The sequence below is a fragment of the Mizuhopecten yessoensis genome, unplaced genomic scaffold (assembly GCF_002113885.1).
Source record: "Mizuhopecten yessoensis strain PY_sf001 unplaced genomic scaffold, ASM211388v2 scaffold6863, whole genome shotgun sequence".
Classification (NCBI taxonomy): domain Eukaryota; kingdom Metazoa; phylum Mollusca; class Bivalvia; order Pectinida; family Pectinidae; genus Mizuhopecten; species Mizuhopecten yessoensis.
Genome location: NW_018406762.1, coordinates 575,021 through 594,710, shown reverse-complemented (window position 1 = coordinate 594,710; position 19,690 = coordinate 575,021). Strand labels below are relative to the sequence as shown.

Here is a 19,690-nt window from a genome sequence, read left to right as displayed (position 1 = left end):
ACCACATAGCCAGCTGTTATACATGTATAACCACGTAGCCAGCTGTTATACAGGTATAACCACATAGCCAGCTGTTATACATGTATGACCACATAGCCAGCTGTTATACAGGTATAACCACGTAGCCAGCTGTTATACAGGTATAACCACATAGCCAGCTGTTATACATGTATAACCACGTAGCTAGCTGTTATACATGTATAACCACATAGCCAGCTGTTATACAGGTATAACCACATAGCCACTAGCTGTTATACATGTATAACCACATAGCCAGCTTTTTTTTTTTTACAGGGATTAACATTTTTGCTAATTCAAGAGACAAATATGTCACGATTGGCCATTTGATCTGTGAACATGACATGTGTTACAATTAGCAATGATATAAACTGCAATTGAGCCTTCTATATCACTTCTATATAGAGTTGAACCCAGTTATACTGAATTCCTTGGGGTAAAACATTTTTCTTCAAATTAAGCCAATGTATCCGAGTTCAATTTTAGTGGGATCGACTGTACCAGTATTGCAATTAGCAAAATTGTATGTAGGCTCAAACAATTCTGTTATGTTACAATTAAGTACAGTACTTTTCACTTAATATCATGTCACTTAATATCATGTCACTGAATGTCATTTTTTGGTTAACATCATGTTTTCTTGATGCACCGTTCTTCCTGCTGAATAATCTATGTAATTCAATATCAGTGAAAATCACTTGTTTTGATGTTGATTTCGCTTAATATCACTTTATTTTGTCCACATTATTGTTTGTTATGTTCTATATCACAGGTGTCTTAAAACAAAGAGATCAGTTCACTGGCAGGTACACTGATCAATGTAAATTCAGTTCAATAGTGTCTACTGTCTGTAATTGTTTTTGTTTGAAAGTTGACATCAAGTGGAATGGTACAAATTAAATTTCCTCATTTCGTGTTAAAATTGTGACAAAATTTAGACCTGTGATGATACCCAGCCATGCAGTGATTATTGCTTTGTTTACAATTTATATTGTTATGTTCAAGATTATGTTTTCCTCTTATACCAATTTTTAGCACCAGAATTCGTAGAATTTGAAAGACCCAATGCAGACTTCAACACAATCTGTATAAATGTATAGATAGTTCCTTAAAGTTTAACTCATTCACCCCTGTAATTTCATAATGAACTATCTCATCCTTTGAATTGGAAGAATCCAAATGTGTCTTCAGGGGTGAATGAGTGAATTCACACCTTCACCAATGATCTACTGAAGAGCCACTAGCAGTAATGGTTATAGAAGCCATAATTAACTCCTTCCTCACCTGTAAATCCATAATTAAGGCTAAAGCCGCGGTCAACAATACTTAAGTCAGTCCTAAACCGGACCCACAGGTAAGGCGATGGCGAATAGATTGGTGGAGGCGCCTGAGTTTTTCCGCAATATTTTCCAATCAATGGACTTGTTGCTGAATTTCCTTGAAAATGCAAATTTTTCAATATAAAATCACATGTTTGTATCTCTGGACACTATGGCTTTTGACCCTCAGTGTGACTATGATACTAAAACTTGCGGACACAAAAAATGTACACTAAAATTAGTACTGACTAAGGCAATCCGTTATGAGTCCCCACTAGTAATGATTTCTTTATTTACCAAGGTCAAAGGTCAAATCATTGGTCACAGTGACCTACTTTTTATAGTCTGCACTCCGCCATCCCAAGATGTACATGCATACCAAGTTTCGTTACTCTAGGTGAAATGGTATATAAAATATGCCCTAGATAAACTTGAAGTACTTTTGAGTAACTTTTGGGATGGACAGATCTAGAGTGCAAGCCTGTAGTACAACCTCCCCAGGAACAAGTGGGAAACTACTAAGCTGACGTTCCGGATGATAATTTAAAATTGATGACTGTTATATCTTGTTCATTTTCATATTTCAAAACTACCAAAGCCAAACATCTGAATCCCTTTGCTACACTATAGCTTGCAGAGGTCTAAGAACACCCTAAGGACTGTGAAATTATAATACACTTCAAGTTTTATATGGTGTCAGATATTTTGTATTGCATGATCTTACTAAACAGAACACCAAATCATACATTTATTTCATTTTTGAAAGAAAAATGGTTGTGGCAGATTAATATCTCTGCATGTATTAATGACTAACCTTTGATTGTAATGGTTTTAATACAATTCACAATTTTATGAAACAACAACAAGGAAAGTAGTTCAGATTTGTAGGATTTATTCATACAACAATTTTTGGCAACATAAGGGTACTCAGACACTGCACATAACCTAACATAAGGGTACCCACAGACCTAAGGGTACTCAGAGACACTGCACATAACTTAACATACGGGTCCTTAAAGACACTGCACATATCCTAACATAAGGGTACTCACAGACACTGCACATAAGTTAACATAAGGGTACTCACAGACACTGCACATAAACTAACATAAAGGTACTCACAGACACTGCACATAACCTAACATACGGGTACTCACAGACACTGCACATAAGTTAACATAAGGGTACTCACAGACAGTGCATATATCCTGACCTAAGGGTACTCACAGACACTGCACATAACCTAACATACGGGTACTCCCAGACACTGCACATAAGTTAACATAAGGGTACTCACAGACAGTGCATATATCCTGCCCTAAGGGTACTCACAGACCCTGCACATAACCTAACATACGGGTACTCACAGACACTGCACAAAACCTAACATAAGGGTACTCAGACACTGCACATAACCTAACATATGGGTACTCACAGATACTGCACATAACCTAACATAAGGGTTCTCAGACACTGCACATAACCTAACATAAGGGTACTCAGAGACACTGCACATAACTTAACATACGGGTCTTCAAAGCCACTGCACATATCCTAACATAAGGGTACTCACAGACACTGCACATACCCTAACATACGGGTACTCACAGACACTGCACATAACCTAACAGAAGGGTACTCAGACACTGCACATAACCTAACATAAAGGTACTCAGAGACTCTGCACATAACTTAACATACGGGTCTTCAAAGACACTGCACATATCCTAACATAAGGGTACTCACAGACACTGCACATAACCTAACACGGGTCCTCACAGACACTGCACATAACCTAACATAAAGGTACTCACAGACACTGCACATAACCTAACATACGGGTACTCACAGACACTGCACATAACCTAACACAGGTCCTCACAGACACTGCACATAACCTAACATAAAGGTACTCAGAGACACTGCACATAACTTAACATACGGGTCTTCAAAGACACTGCACATATCCTAACATAAGGGTACTCACAGACACTGCACATAACCTAACATAAGGGTACTCACAGACACTGCACATAACCTAACATAAGGGTACTCACAGACACTGCACATAACCTAACATAAGGGTACTCACAGACACTGCACATAACCTAACATACGGGTACTCACAGACACTGCACATATCCTAACGTAAGGGTACTCACAGACACTGCACATAACCTAACATACGGGTACTCACAGACACTCCACATAACCTAACATACGGGTAATCACAGACACTGCACATAACCTAACATACAGGTACTCACAGACACTGCACATAACCTAACATAACCTACCATACGGGTACTCACAGACACTCCACATAACCTAACATACGGGTTCTCACAGACACTGCACATAACCTAACATACAGGTACTCACAGACACTGCACATAACCTAACATAACCTACCATACGGGTACTCACAGACACTCCACATAACCTAACATAAGGGTACTCACAGACACTGCACATAACCTAACATACGGGTTCTCACAGACACTGCACATAACCTAACATACAGGTCCTCACAGACACTGCACATAACCTAACATACGGGTACTCACAGACACTGCACATAATCTAACATAACCTAACATACGGGTACTCACAGACACACCACATAACCTAACATACGGGTACTCACAGACACTGCACATAACCAAACATACAGGTCCTCACAGATACTGCACATAACCTAACATACGGGTACTCACAGACACACCACATAACCTAACATACGGGTACTCACAGACACTGCACATAATCTAACATAACCTAACATACGGGTACTCACAGACACTGCACATAATCTAACATAACCTAACATACGGGTACTCACAGACACACCACATAACCTAACATACGGGTACTCACAGACACTCCACATAACCTAACATAAGGGTTCTCACAGACACTGCACATAACCTAACATACAGCTCCTCACAGACACTGCACATAACCTAACATAAGGGTACTCACAGACACTGCACATAACCTAACATAAGGGTACTCACATACACTGCACATAACCTAACATAAGGGTACTCACATACACTGCACATAACCTAACATAAGGGTACTCACATACACTGCACATAACCTAACATAAGGGTACTCACAGACACTGCACATAACCTAACATACAGGTCCTCACAGATACTGCACATAACCTAACATAAGGGTACTCACATACACTGCACATAACCTAACCTAGAATTTTGAAGTCTCCACAAAGTGGCGTAGGCCCGGTAGAAAACTTGCATGCATTATTAAAAGTGTCCATATACGGCTAATATTATGGATAGTCTATATACTTTAGGGCTGTATGAACTGTGTGAAAGCGCATGTAGTTTATGATGTCATTCCGGTGGAGCCCACGGCGGAACAGAGCTGTGTCGAAGGTTGATTCTAGTTCATGTTGAGTTTATGGGTTAACTGGGTGCCAGAAAATATAATAATGTAATAATGCATAGTCAACAACAACTATGACCAATCAGGTTGTGAATACAACTAGAACATCTGTATGACATGAATGCCCTTTCGGCCGTGTGTTTGACCTATAAATAGCAGCAGTGATGTTGACTTTGGGACCCTAAAATAGTAGCTCATCTAAGGTGTTCTCATATTTGACCTTTTTCTATTAACTTTGATAAAATGTAGAACCATGACAATGAATCGCAACAGGATCCGAGGGGATAGGGGTTGGGAGGTCATTACCGTTTTGACTGCAAATAAGCCCCCACCCCTAGTGATAGTGGTACTAATAATAGATGCCCCATCACCCCAATAAAATAGCGGGCATATATATAATTTTGTGAATTCCACTTATCATTTGCATGACCTCTAACTTCTCCAATACATCAGCTGACCAAGTTTCATTGCAATCTAACCTATTCAGGGTAGCTGTTGTTCTTAGGAATGATCTAACCTATTTAGGGTGGCTGTTGTTCTTAGGAATGATCTAACCTATTCAGGGTAGCTGTTGTCCTTCGGAATGATCCGACCTATTCATGGTAGCTGTTGTCCTTAGGCATGATCTAACCTATTCAGCGTAGCTGTTGTTCTTAGGCATCATCTAACCTATTCAGGGTAGCTGTCGTTCTTAGGAATGATCTAACCTATTCAGGGTAGCTGTTGTTCTTAGGAATAATCTGACCTATTCAGGGTAGCTGTTGTTCTTAGGAATGATCTAACCTATTCAGGGTAGCTGTTGTCCTTAGGAATGATCTAACCTATTCAGGGTAGCTGTCGTTCTTAGGAATGATCTAACCTATTCAGGGTAGCTGTTGTTCTTAGGAATGATCTGACCAATCAGGGTAGTTGTTGTCCTTAGGAATGATCTGACCAATCAGAATGACAGGTACATGTATTCTGTCTTTACAGTTACTATCTTACCTTCTCGGATTTCCAGGAAATCAAAATTACAATTGCCGTGCGACTCGAGCTGGAAGCTGTAGAACCGTAAAGCCACAGAAGTATCAGTAACGTTACGGTTGGCAATTACCCACACACACTGCTGGTTGTTAGTGTAGTTAGCCCCGGTATCGTATCCAGGGGAGGTAATCGTCCCAGGATTACTGGTTAACGTTCCACCGCAAACTACAACATACGGAGATAATTAGGTTTTTTGACGATCTCAAATATTATCCCCAAATTGTCACCTTATAAAGACTTTCTCAAATCAAGGCCAAGATATGGCTACAGAGTTACCTACAGGTATTTGATGAGAGAAACAACTTGTTTGCTGAGAATACTTTATTTTTTTTTCTTATGGAAAATATTTGAGAATTGTCGACACAATGTTTTACTTAATAAAACCATGCTGAAATGACAAAAACGTATAAAGACTGAACATGCACAAAATAAATAGACAGACAGACAGACAGACAGACTACTTAATTATTCCCTTTTTCCTATTGACATGGGACTTTCCATTTCTTCCCTATATAATCTAGCCTAGTTACCTAGCTCGTTATTTGATGTGTATGAGGCGCGGAATCCTCCGTTACTGATCGAACCATCTGTACGGAACACGACTTTCATGGTGTTACCACTAGACTCCTGGAGCACAGGGATGGTTTCTCCACATAAACGGGCTTTCATGGGGGAGTCGGCCAGGATACCATCATACACCTGTAATCAATGACGGGAGACAGCATTATTTCATAAGCCATGTCTTCACAGAAAGTCATGTTATAGGTTATGTTATGGTAATGCTTTCAGTTGTAATTCTACAAAGGAAAATTTATCAAATTCCATCAGCTGGTTACTATTTTTATCAAATGCTTGTCAGTTGCATTCCTTATGCAGTCCAAACTTCATTTGAATATCAGAACCTGTATAAACTTGAATGCTCCCAACATATTACCCCAAACATCTATGTCCTTACCTTGCTAGCACTTTGTACATGGTTTCAATACTAGTGTTTGGTAAGGAAACACGTTGTTTCTCTTTTAGCGTCTATGAATGTATGTATTTTTTATTTTCATTTCAAATCAATTTTTGTAACATGTACAAATGGATTAGACACACGCATTGCCTATGAAAGCCCTTTTCATAAAAATGTGATGTACATATGACTATACTTTATATATACAGAAAATATAAATTACAGCTTGAACCATAAAGCTTACATTTTCTTTTAAAATTCCTTGCACAGCGTTGATTTACTTACCGCTACATAATCAAAACGACAATTTGAACCAGTTTCTAAATTAAAGGTGTCGAAGGTCAATGAGACTCGGCGCCCCGGTTGGACGGTGATTAGCCAGGTACATACTCGAGAGTGTGCATACTGCCCTGGGAAGTTGGGGGATGTGAACGTCCCAGTGGGAGTGGTCTTGTCGCCGCCACACACTATCAACAAAAACAATGAAACTCAGCTAACAAAATGTTGGGTATCTTTAATAAGTGTCTTCTGAAAGATCACTAGTGCTACCTTCTGATGGTGGGAATTCAATGGTTTCTTGGGGAGAAATTGAAGGAAATTTGACAAATAAACAGCAGTCTCATTCCTGGCTATGTTAACAATGAGGCAATGAAAACTCTTACCCTCCACACTAGCTTGGAAGGCGATGGAAAATCCTGCCTGGTTTCTTTCAGCATTGGAATTGAAGGTGACAAGTGCAAAACTGTCGGAGGTGTCGATGGGATCGCCGTTGTAATGACCACAGGACCGCATCAAGACTGGACCTAAGTATACAAATATTTTATATACTTCAATATGTTTTACATCTGAATGTTACCTGTGTATAACACCTGAAGGTTACCTGCTGTATTACACCTGAATGTTGCCTGCTGTATTACACCTGAAGGTTACCTGCTGTATTACATCTGAATGTTGCCTGCTGTATTAAACCTGAATGTTGCCTGCTGTATTAAACCTGAATGTTGCCTGTTGTATTTACACCTGAATGTTACCTTTTCTAAATATTACTTTTTATATTACACCTGAATGTTACCTGTTGTATTACACCTGAAGGTTACCTGCTGTATTACACCTGAATGTTGCCTGCTGTATTAAACCTGAATGTTGCCTGTTGTATTTACACCTGAATGTTACCTGTTGTATTACACCTGTTGGTTACCTGTTGTATTACACCTAAATGTTGTTACCTGATGTATTACACCTGAATGTTACCTGTTGTATTACACCTGAGTGTTACCCATTGTATTTACACCTGAATGTTACCTGTTGTATTTACACCTCAATGTAACCTGTTCTGAATATTATCTGTTATATTACATCTGAATGTCACCTGTTGTATTACACCTGTTGGTTACCTGTTGTATTACACCTGAATGTTGTTACCTGTTGTATTACACCTGAATGTTACCTGTTGTATTACACCTGAATGTTACCTATTGTATTATACCTGAATATTACCCATTGTATTTACACTTGAATGTTACCTGTTGTATTTACACCTGAATGTTACCTGTTGTATTACACCTGAATATTACCCCTTGTATTTACACCTGAATGTCACCTGTTGTATTACACCTAAATGTTTTTACCTGATGTATTACACCTGAATGTTACCTGTTGTATCACACCTGTTGGTTACCTGATGTATTACACCTGAATGTTACCTATTGTATTACACCTGAATGTTACCTGTTGTATTACACCTGTTGGTTACCTGATGTATTACACCTGAATGTTACCTGTTGTATTACACCTGAATGTTACCTGTTGTATAACACCTGATTGTTACCTGATGTATTACACCTGAATGTTACCTGTTGTATCACACCTGAATGTTACCTGTTGTATTACACCTGAATGTTACCTGTTGTATTGTATTGACACATGAATATTACACCTGAAAGTTACCTATTGTATTACACCTGAATGTTACCTATTGTATTACACCTGAATGTTACCTATTGTATCACACCTGTTGGTTACCTGATGTATTACACCTGAATGTTTTTACCTGATGTATTACACCTGTTGGTTACATGATGTATTACACCTGACTGTTACCTATTGTATTACACCTGAATGTTACCTATTGTATTGACACCTGAATATTACCTATTATATTACACCTGAATGTTACCTATTGTATTACACCTCAATGTTACCTGTTGTATTACACCTGAATGTTACCTGTTGTATTGTATTGACACATGAATATTACACCTGAAAGTTACCTATTGTATTACACCTGAATGTTACCTATTGCATTGACACCTGAATTTTACCTATTATATTACACCTGAATGTTACCTATTGTATTACACATGAATGTTACCTTTTGTATTACACCTGAATGTTACCTATTGTATTACACATGAATATTACCTATTGTATTACACCTGAATGTTACCTATTTTATTGACACCTGAATATTACCTATTATATTACACCTGAATGTTACCTATAGTATTACACCTCAATGTTACCTGTTGTATTACACCTGAATGTTACCTGTTGAATTGACACATGAATGTTACCTATTGTATTGACACCTGAATGATACCTATTGTATTGACAACTGAATGTTACCTGTTGTATTACACCTGAATGTTACCTGATGTATTACACCTGAATGTTACCTATTGTATTGAAACCTGAATGTTACCTATTGTATTACACCTGAATGTTTCCTATTGTATTGACACCTGAATGTTACCTGTTGAATTGACACCTGAATGTTTCCTATTGTATTACACCTGAATGTTACCTATTGTATTGACCCCTGAATGTTACGTTTTGTATTACGCCTGAATGTTACCTATTGTATTACACCTGAATGTCACCTATTGTATTACACCTGAATGTTACCTATTGTATTTCACCTGAATGTTACCTATTGTATTGACACCTGAAGGTTACCTATTGGATTACACCTGAATGTTACCTGTTGAATTGACACATGAATGTTACCTATTGTATTGACACCTGAATGTTATCTATTGTATTGACACCTGAATGTTACCTATTGTACACCTGAAAGTTACCTATTGTATTACACCTGAATGTTACCTATTGCATTGACACCTGAATGTTACCTATTGTATTACACATGAATATTACCTATTGTATTACACCTGAATGTTACCTATTTTATTGACACCTGAATATTACCTATTATATTACACCTGACTGTTACCTATTGTATTACACCTGAATGTTACCTGTTGTATTACACCTCAATGTTACCTGTTGTATTACACCTGAATGTTACCTATTGTATGGACACCTGAATGTTACCTATTGTATTGACACATGAATGTTACCTATTGTACTGACACCTGAATGCTACCTATTGTATTGACACCTGAATGTTACCTGTTGAATTGACACCTGAATGTTACCTATTGGATTACACCTGAATGTTACCTATTGTATTGACACATGAATGTTACCTATTGTATTGACACCTGAATGATACCTATTGTATTGACAACTGAATGTTACCTGTTGTATTACACCTGAATGTTACCTGTTGTATTACACCTGAATGTTACCTGATGTATTACACCTGAATGTTACCTATTGTATTGACACCTGAATTTTACCTATTGTATTGACACATGAATGTTACCTATTGTATTGACACCTGAATGCTACCTATTGTATTGACACCTGAATGTTACCTGTTGTATTACACCTGAATGTTACCTGTTGAATTGATGTCCCTGATCTCCAGGAAGTCCCTGTTGTCCCCAGTACAGTTGTAAGAGTACTCCAAGTCGATGTTGACGAAGGTGAAGGTCAGATAGTGACCTGTTGGAGCCTCAATATCCCATACACAATGACTGTTGCTAGGGTAGTTGCTAGGGTAATTTGGAGACATGATGGCTCTACTTGTCCCGTAGATTCTGCCTCCACACTCAGCTACAGTAAAGTGAGATTCCAGCTAGATTAACTTCTGTTTGTCCATACATTCCTCATATTCTAAATACTTAGTCACTTATCTATTTTCCCTTAATTCACGAAATATATGTCAAATGTGAACATTTGAATACATATCAGAAAAAAACGAGTACTTTTTACTGGTTTACCTTTTAAAGTCATGAAAAGAAATAAACAATAAAGAAACAGGAGGTCCCATGGGCCTGTATTGCTAACCTGTTATTAATGCCAATGGCAACCTATCCTTTATTGGTTACTGTCCAATCATGCCACTTTCAAATTTAAGGTATAAGCAAGTGGGCTAGCACAACAAATTTGAGGGGTTTTAACACTTTTGCCCATTATTACTTCAACTCTCATCCCTGAAAGATGCCTCCAGTCAAATTGTTAAAAATGCCGGACGTGAGAAGGTGAAATATTAACAACCAATGATGCTATGGCTCACAAGAGGCTTTGACTCGGTTGAGTTTAAAAACGAGTGACAACCCCATTTAAGACTCTGCATGTGTCTATGACAGTGTGAAATAGGAAGATTTGAGGACAGTGTGTTATGTAAATAGAAATGGTAATCGTGAGAACAGAATTAAATAGATGTCAGATGAAAGTGAAAGAACTGAAGACAGAGTGTTGAGAACAAGGAGTTATTGTGAAACAAAATATGAATGGTGGTGTGGTTGATGAAAGGACAGGAAGCTAACTGGTCAGTCATCTAAAGAGGAATGGAGATCTGGTCAATTAGTGACAATTGAAGGTACAGGCTGGAACCCTGGGAACCTCTATTGACCACCTGATGGCTGTCCATCTACAGTTGACCAATATAAATGTTAGTTAACTAATTTGCATATTAGACACTTCTTAGTTTTTAGTATAAGTGAGAGATACAAAAAGATAGTAGAGAGAAGGCAGACTGAGGTACAGAGAAGGCAGACTGAGGTACGGAGAAGGCAGACTGAGGTAAGGAGAAGGCAGACTGAGGTACAGCGAGGCAGAACAGAGTCAGAGTGGGAAGATGGAAAGAGAGCCAGATTCGATCAGGATTGAAAGTGAGCTAAGATAGAAGGTGCTAGCAATGGTATGCAGAAGTAGGAACTGGAAGTTGGAAATAATAAAGAAATGAACTGGAAACGGACTTGAGTACCAATTCCCAAGACCGACATCGGTGATATATTCATGACAACTCAAAATTACTTAATTAAAAAGTTCTAAATTCTACCAGAAGACACCACATATGTTATGCCCTGACGGCGCGAAAATTAAATTATCAATTTTGACGTGAATTTTTTTGTCACGCATTATCACCCCCCACAGAATTTCCCAGTGGGGGTTATGACCCCATTGGGAGATTTGGGGGTTTGCAGGTATGCCTACTACAAGAATTCAGAGGTGCCCTTAGTTCAATAATTGCTATCTACCTATTTTGTACATGGCCCTGAATCCGGCGCGGGCGACACTGGCATCTGTACGGAATCTCACAAACATCACATTGCCTGTTGACCTCACTGTACTAGGCGTGGTGCTTCCACACAAATGACTGAGCACGGGAGAGTTGATAGTGCCTCCGTCACGGACCTCTATGTAGTCAAAACGACACCTGAAGCATAAAAATGAACACTTGTAAAATTAAAAAGATTTATTTCATTTTTGACATCCAATAAGGGGGGAAGCCAATCAAAATTGACTAAAATTTAAAAAGAAAATAATAATCATATTTTGGTGTGAATTGAAAATATCAAACATATTCAAACACTTAACAGCAGATGTTTGCTTACTTTTTACTCAAGAAATTTAGTCAATATCCATTGTTTACAAGATTTCAAAGACAATGTGTTTCATATGTCCCTACCTAATCATTAACAGTAAGATAAACAACATATTTTTCAAATAATTTGAAATAACCCCACTATCATATGACATTGCGGTCAACAATATTACAATATATGACGTTGAGGTCAATATCACATCCTCAGGTCCATATAACCACATATTTGCTGAAATAAAAGCCTTAATTATTAATTTGATATGCTAAAATAACATTTAACCAATGTACAGGAGAACTTAGGAAGCAAGAAGCATTGTGATGTTACAAATAAATTGATGTCATACAGTGAATACTGACCTGCTGTATCTAAAAAATAGTAACATCAAGTCAATATCACAAATCACCGACATCCATGTGATTATGTTCTAACCAATGATGATCAAGGAACATAAGAGGTTCCTTGTAAGCATAACACCTAGGGGTAGTGTTTATACCAAACATAACACCTAGGGGTAGTGTTTATACCAAACATAACCCCTAGGGGTAGTCTTTATACCAAACATAACACCTGGGGGAGTCTTTATACTACAAATAACACCTAGGGGTAGGCTTTATACCAAACATAACACCTAGGGGTAGTCTCTATACCACAAATAACACCTAGGGGTAGTCTTTATACTACAAATAACACCTAGGGGTAGTCTTTATACCAAAAATAACACCTAGGGGTAGTCTTTATACCACAAATAGCACCTAGGGGTAGTCTTTATACTACAAATAACACCTAGGGGTAGTCTTTATACCACACATAACACCTAGGGGTAGTCTTTATACCAAAAATAACACATAGGGTTAGTCTTTATACCACAAATAACACCTAGGGGTAGTGTTTATACCACAAATAACACCTAGGGGTAGTCTTTATACTACAAATAACACCTAGGGGTATTCTTTATACCAAACATAACACCTAGGGGTAGTCTCTATACCACAAATAACACCTAGGGGTAGTCTTTATACCAAACATAAGACCTAGGGGTAGTCTTTATACCACAAATAACACCTAGGGGGAGTCTTTATACCAAACATAACACCTAGGGGTAGTGTTTATACCAAACATAACCCCTAGGGGTAGTCTTTATACCAAACATAACACCTGGGGGAGTCTTTATACTACAAATAACACCTAGGGGTAGGCTTTATACCAAACATAACACCTAGGGGTAGTCTCTATACCACAAATAACACCTAGGGGTAGTCTTTATACCAAACATAAGACCTAGGGGTAGTCTTTATACCACAAATAACACCTAGGGCTAGTCTTTATACCAAACATAACACCTAGGGGTAGTCTCTATACCACAAATAACACCTAGGGGTAGTCTTTATACCACACATAACACCTAGGGGTAGTCTTTATACCAAAAATAACACATAGGGTTAGTCTTTATACCACAAATAACACCTAGGGGTAGTGTTTATACCACAAATAACACCTAGGGGTAGTCTTTATACCAAACATAACATCTAGGGGTAGTCTTTATACCAAAAATAACACATAGGGTTAGTCTTTATACCACAAATAACACCTAGGGGGAGTCTTTATACTACAAATAACACCTAGGGGTAGGCTTTATACCAAACATAACACCTAGGGGTAGTCTCTATACCACAAATAACACCTAGGGGTAGTCTTTATACCAAAAATAACACATAGGGTTAGTCTTTATACCACAAATAACACCTAGGGGGAGTCTTTATACCAAACATAACACCTAGGGGTAGTCTCTATACCACAAATAACACCTAGGGGTAGTCTTTATACCAAACATAACACATAGGGGTAGTCTTTATACCACAAATAACACCTAGGGGAAGTCTTTATACCACAAATAACACATAGGGTTAGTCTTTATACCACAAATAACACCTAGGGGTAGTCTTTATACCAAAAATAACACCTAAGGGTAGTCTTTATACCAAAAAAACCACCTAGGGGTAGTCTTTATACCAAAAATAACACCTAGGGGTAGTCTTTATACCAAAAATAACACCTAAAATAACACCTAGGGGTAGTCTTTATACCAAAAATAACACCTAGGGGGGTAGTCTTTATACCAAAATTAACACCTAGGGGTAGTCTTTATACCACAAATAACACCTAGGGGTAGTCTTTATACCAAAAATAACACCTAGGGGTAGTCTTTATACCAAAAATAACACCTAGGTGTAGTCTTTATGCCAAAAATAACAAAGAAATACTTCGTCAGGGCTTCAAAAGGATCACTTTCACCATGTTTGGTTCCCATTGTCTTCCTGAAATTTAACCCTTTCACCACTGTAGACCATAATGGACTCATCCAAATAAATGTATGGTAGAGTCTGCTAAAGTTACCTAGGGGTGATATTTAAGCAGAAATAAAAAAAAATCTCGGTCTTAGCTATTTTTTTTACCAAAATAATTCAAAGATTCGGTCAGCACCCTCCTAAAAGGAACTTCCTTGTGAAGCTGGGATAAAATTAAGGTAAGTTGGTAATGTGAAAGTTTTGAAAAACAAATTGGGGCACATGAGCTTAAAATTAATTAAGAAACTCAAATAAACATATTCTTAATGGAACCTTGAAAGAAATGTCTATTCTGAACTTGACCTGGTCAAAACTGTTGCATACAGTAATTGTATAAATTTTAAAAGGCATTACCTCTTCAAGATGAGGGTGATAGAGAAAAAAGGTTATTAGAAATAAACACAACATTTCATGCTAAAAGCATGCCCATTTCAAATTCCTATGATAAAAATTCTGAAAAAAAACATTAGACCAAAAAGAGGCCAAAAGGAGCTGTCAACACTGATACCCAACAATGATCCTGGATATTCCTTGGGTTACGCTCACTTTCACTCTCTGCATCCCTGGTATACGCCATAGCAAAATTGAAGGCATGCAGCTATAGCTATTTGATTCGTCTCGGGCGAAATAACCTGACCAATCACTAGGCTGAAACCTGTCTTTTGAAGAATACAGAGGAGCGACACTCGACTTCAAAGTCAATTTCACTGTTACACGACCAACATATTCTTAAGATGTTTTATCAAAGGATCAAACTAGTCTTCACTCCTCATCCACAAGTAGGTCACATTGAGCCTTCAGTATTTTGCTATGACATGTTCCAGGGGTGCAGAGAGTGAAAGTTAGAGTAACCCCTGGAGGGTCGAGGAGGCCAACAATGAAACAATAAACTTTTTGGTACAAAACAAAGATCACATACTGATTATGATCTTCTATATAAAAGTTGTCCACAAAGTCGAGCTGTAGGCTGTGTGACGACGGGGCAGTTATTACCCAGGTACAGTCCACATTGTGTGGGTAGACGTTTGGGTAGTTTGGAGATGTGAAGTAGCCACTGGTCACTCCGTCGGTCAGGTAGAGTGTGCCACCACAGGTCACACTGACCTCCGTGAACTGCATCTGGAACCCGGTGCCCGTTCCTGACCCGTCGCTGACAAAGGTCACAGTGAGATAGTTACTTGAAGTGTTCATCGGTGTAGGTATGACGTTTCCGCAGTATTGTCCTGTCAGAGAGTTCCCGATGGGTGGGGAGGTTGTGCTTGGTCCACCAAGTAACTAGTAACAGAGGTTTAGAATAGGTATAATCACTAAAGGATGAGTCGTCTTCTTCCATTAAAAAAAAATCTCACTTTTCTAAATAAAACTGACCCATCAATCAAAAAATCTCACAATCCAGCCATCATTCCTGGTGAAAGATTTCACTTTTTATGATTAAACTTATATATTCACTTAATGGGGGACTGACTCCAGGCTTCATTCTTACCATGCCCAGCACTGTTCCCTTTATTAGTTGATGGTGTCCTCTTTAAAAGTCATTATAACTCCCTGTATTAATTACTTGTGGACCGATATATAAGGCCCCATTCTTACCTGGACACTGTCCCCTCCACATGCCTCGCCTGATCCCACGACATTGAATCCACCATTAAATTCAACTTGGATAGTACGGCCAATTGCGACGATCACATACCATGTACAGTTGATATTATTGGGATAGGAGTTTGGGTAGGAGGGACTGCTTAATACACCAGATGGCATGCGTAATATTCCACCGCAAACTGCAAACAAAAAGTAATATATCTCATGGATGTTTCTGTGTGTCTGATTGTTTAAACAAACCACAAGACTGGAAGACAGAAATCATATCTCCTTGCAGTGCATGCCAGAAATATACACATTATCAAAACTACAAGCAGTGCCCACTGTTAAGTCTGGAGGTTTGTATGTGTGCAGGATTATCTCCCTTTGGAGAAATGTCCCCCCCCCCCGCTCTATTGAGATAAATAGCATAATATAACATAATGATGACATCACCTAGTTAATAAAGCTTCATGACTCAGTAAATATTAAATAGAAAGATCCCCAGACTTCCTTTCCTTCATATCAATGCTGGCTTTGCCAGTAACACTAAAATAGGTAATCCATACAGGTATCAAGTTTCAATTGGGACCAGGGTTCAAAGAACCTTAATTTTTAATTTTTGTTTTTGTCTAACATGTTGACTGCAAGATCTTACAAATGCACATCTACATAAACATTCTGACTCTAAAGATATAGGGATCAGGAATCTGTTGTTTTTGGACCCAAAATGGGCCTAAGAAGTTCTTGGCAGATAAACTACTAGCAATCTTGAGAGGTATTCACGTGCCTCTAAAATAGAGGAAATATTCATTTTCAAATCTCATCAGCCGTGATGGATGAATTAAAACTTAGGATGGTTGATACTTCTGTTGAAATGAACTCTTTAATGTGGACACCTTGCTTGATATAAATTTTGTTAACACATTGCAAATATCGGGTAAATAAAAAATCAGGATTTTGAGATTACCAGTTTGTACATTGACAGAGAAACCCGTCCTGTTGATAGAGAAATCTGTGGTGAAGCGCAGTGTCATCTGTGAGACGGTCGACTGGATAGGCTGAGCGTTACCGACCCTCCCACAGAACTGTCCCAGACGCGGGCCGTAGTTGTTGTTCACCACGGGACCTGAAGGTAGAAAGTAGAAATTCTTGTGTGTGGAAGTGATTTTGTGTGGAAGTGATTTCGTGTGAAGTGATTTCGTGTGAATTGATTTCAAGTGGAAATGATTTTGTGTGGAGTGATTTTGTGTGGAAGTGTAAAATGATTTTGTGTGAAGTGATTTTGTGTGGAAGTAATTTCGTGTGGAGTGATTTTGTGTGGAAGTGTGAAGTGATTTTGTTTGAAGTGATTTCGTGTGGAATGATTTCCTGTGAAGTGATTTCGTGTGAAGTGATTTTGTGTGGAAGTGATTTCGTGATTTCACGTGAAAGTGATTTTGTTTGAAATGATTTCATGTGGAATGATTTTCTGTAAGTGATTTTGTGTGGATGTGATATCGTGGAACGGAAATCTTTGAATTTGCAATGGTTCTGAAATACATAGATAACTTAATAACATAAAATATTCACATTCCTGTGTGGATATTTTTATGATAATTTTTTCTAGTCTAAAATGTGAGCATTTCCACACAATAAAAGTTTCCACTTTCCACAGAACTTTATATATATACAGTATATATATACACTGTTGGAATTACTTCTTTGCCCCATATACTATTTTAAGTAATTCGTATCCTACGGACATACCTCCATTAGGATCCAGTGTTATATGGGATTTTACCGTCTATATTACTTTTTTGACCTATATATATATATATATCACATAATGTACTGTTTTATCCAGTGAATAATCGATATACCCATGTCATATTATTTTGCATATTTACCCATGTAACATGACCTATCAGCCCTATGATTGGTTGTAAGTTTCAATTGTTTCTAAGACAAGTACATGACGTGACAGACTGATGCACTGGAGTCAAAATGGCGGCTTTTTACATTTCAAGGTTGTATGAAAATTGTCCTCTTACAAGAATAAATGCCACAAATATTAATTATGTGATAAAAAGGATCTTACTCTCGTTTTCATTTCATATGAAATAGAAACTCATGTAAGATCCTAAATACAAAGAGTTTAGTATCTGAGTTTACAGAAGTATAACTCACCATCATACACAGACAGACGGTCATATCTACAGGACTGATGGCTCTCAAGGTTGATGTCAGTGACGTTGAACCACACAACGTATCCTGGCTGAGCAATCAATTGCCAAACACAATCAAGATGATCAGCGTATCCGTCGGGATATCCAGGGGAGTTAATTGTCATCATCTGATATTGGGAAGGACTAAAGATCCCTCCACAACCGGGCACTGGGAACAAAATCATTAAAACCAACGATGAAATACTGACAGATTTCTATAACACAATTCATTTATCAACCAGTTTGATATTGTTGCAATAAAAAAGAAGGCACAGGGTGATACGTATCCAAGTCGGCAAATACAAGAAAAACATGACCAATACAAGATTTGGCGCAAAACAAAGTATAAAAAAATTCTACGCCATCCTCGACTATTCCTCATCCACAAGCCGTGTTTGAAATGGTCATTTTAATGTTATGATACCAAGGAGAAAATGGACAGAAGAATGAACACAAAAAATGAGGAATTGTCGCAACAATAATGACAAGGAAATTGGAGTAAATGGTTGTTCAATACTTTTTGCCAGTAATGATGGATCTTTTGATTAAAAAGAACAAATTTTAGACACAATTCAAACCGTATTTGGTTGTATGGCCATGCAGAAAAGTATATATATATATGGGGAGTGTCATATGTGTAGCATTCACGTGTTATCCGAGGTAGTGTTTACAATTGTTTTCTTTTTGATAAAATCCTAGATATACTCTCACTATGATTACGTCTAACGGAATGGTGTCATTTGTTGTGTCTCATCGGCAATGAGTGCTGTTAATTCTGTCTGCTGAGGATCACTGTAGACTACATGGCTGTTAATTCTGTCTGCCGAGGATCACTGTAGACTACATGGCCGTTAATTCTGTCTGCCGAGGATCACTGTAGACTACATGGCCGTTAATTCTGTCTGCCGAGGATCACTGTAGACTACATGGCCGTTAATTCTGTTTGCCGAGGATCACTGTAGACTACATGACTGTTAATTCTGTCTGCCGAGGATCACTGTAGACTACATGTCTGTTAATTCTGTCTGCTGAGGATCACTGTAGACTACATGTCTGTTAATTCTGTCTGCCGAGGATCACTGTAGACTACATG

At 38.1% G+C, this 19,690-nt stretch overlaps 1 protein-coding gene across 1 annotated transcript in view; it reads right to left on the bottom strand.

The window, feature by feature from the left end:
- LOC110452772 (cubilin-like) overlaps nucleotides 1-19,690 on the bottom strand; it is a 168,506-nt gene that overhangs the window by 52,582 nt on the left and 96,234 nt on the right. The window contains exons 37-47 of the mRNA XM_021501449.1: nucleotides 18,560-18,766; nucleotides 17,361-17,519; nucleotides 16,403-16,590; nucleotides 15,732-16,087; nucleotides 12,120-12,298; nucleotides 10,474-10,689; nucleotides 7,392-7,532; nucleotides 7,015-7,196; nucleotides 6,305-6,473; nucleotides 5,736-5,939; nucleotides 1,292-1,455 (exon numbers count right to left, since the gene is read on the bottom strand). Coding sequence (XP_021357124.1) covers nucleotides 1,292-1,455; nucleotides 5,736-5,939; nucleotides 6,305-6,473; nucleotides 7,015-7,196; nucleotides 7,392-7,532; nucleotides 10,474-10,689; nucleotides 12,120-12,298; nucleotides 15,732-16,087; nucleotides 16,403-16,590; nucleotides 17,361-17,519; nucleotides 18,560-18,766 — 2,165 coding nt within the window. The remainder of the gene's footprint in view (nucleotides 1-1,291; nucleotides 1,456-5,735; nucleotides 5,940-6,304; nucleotides 6,474-7,014; nucleotides 7,197-7,391; nucleotides 7,533-10,473; nucleotides 10,690-12,119; nucleotides 12,299-15,731; nucleotides 16,088-16,402; nucleotides 16,591-17,360; nucleotides 17,520-18,559; nucleotides 18,767-19,690) is intronic.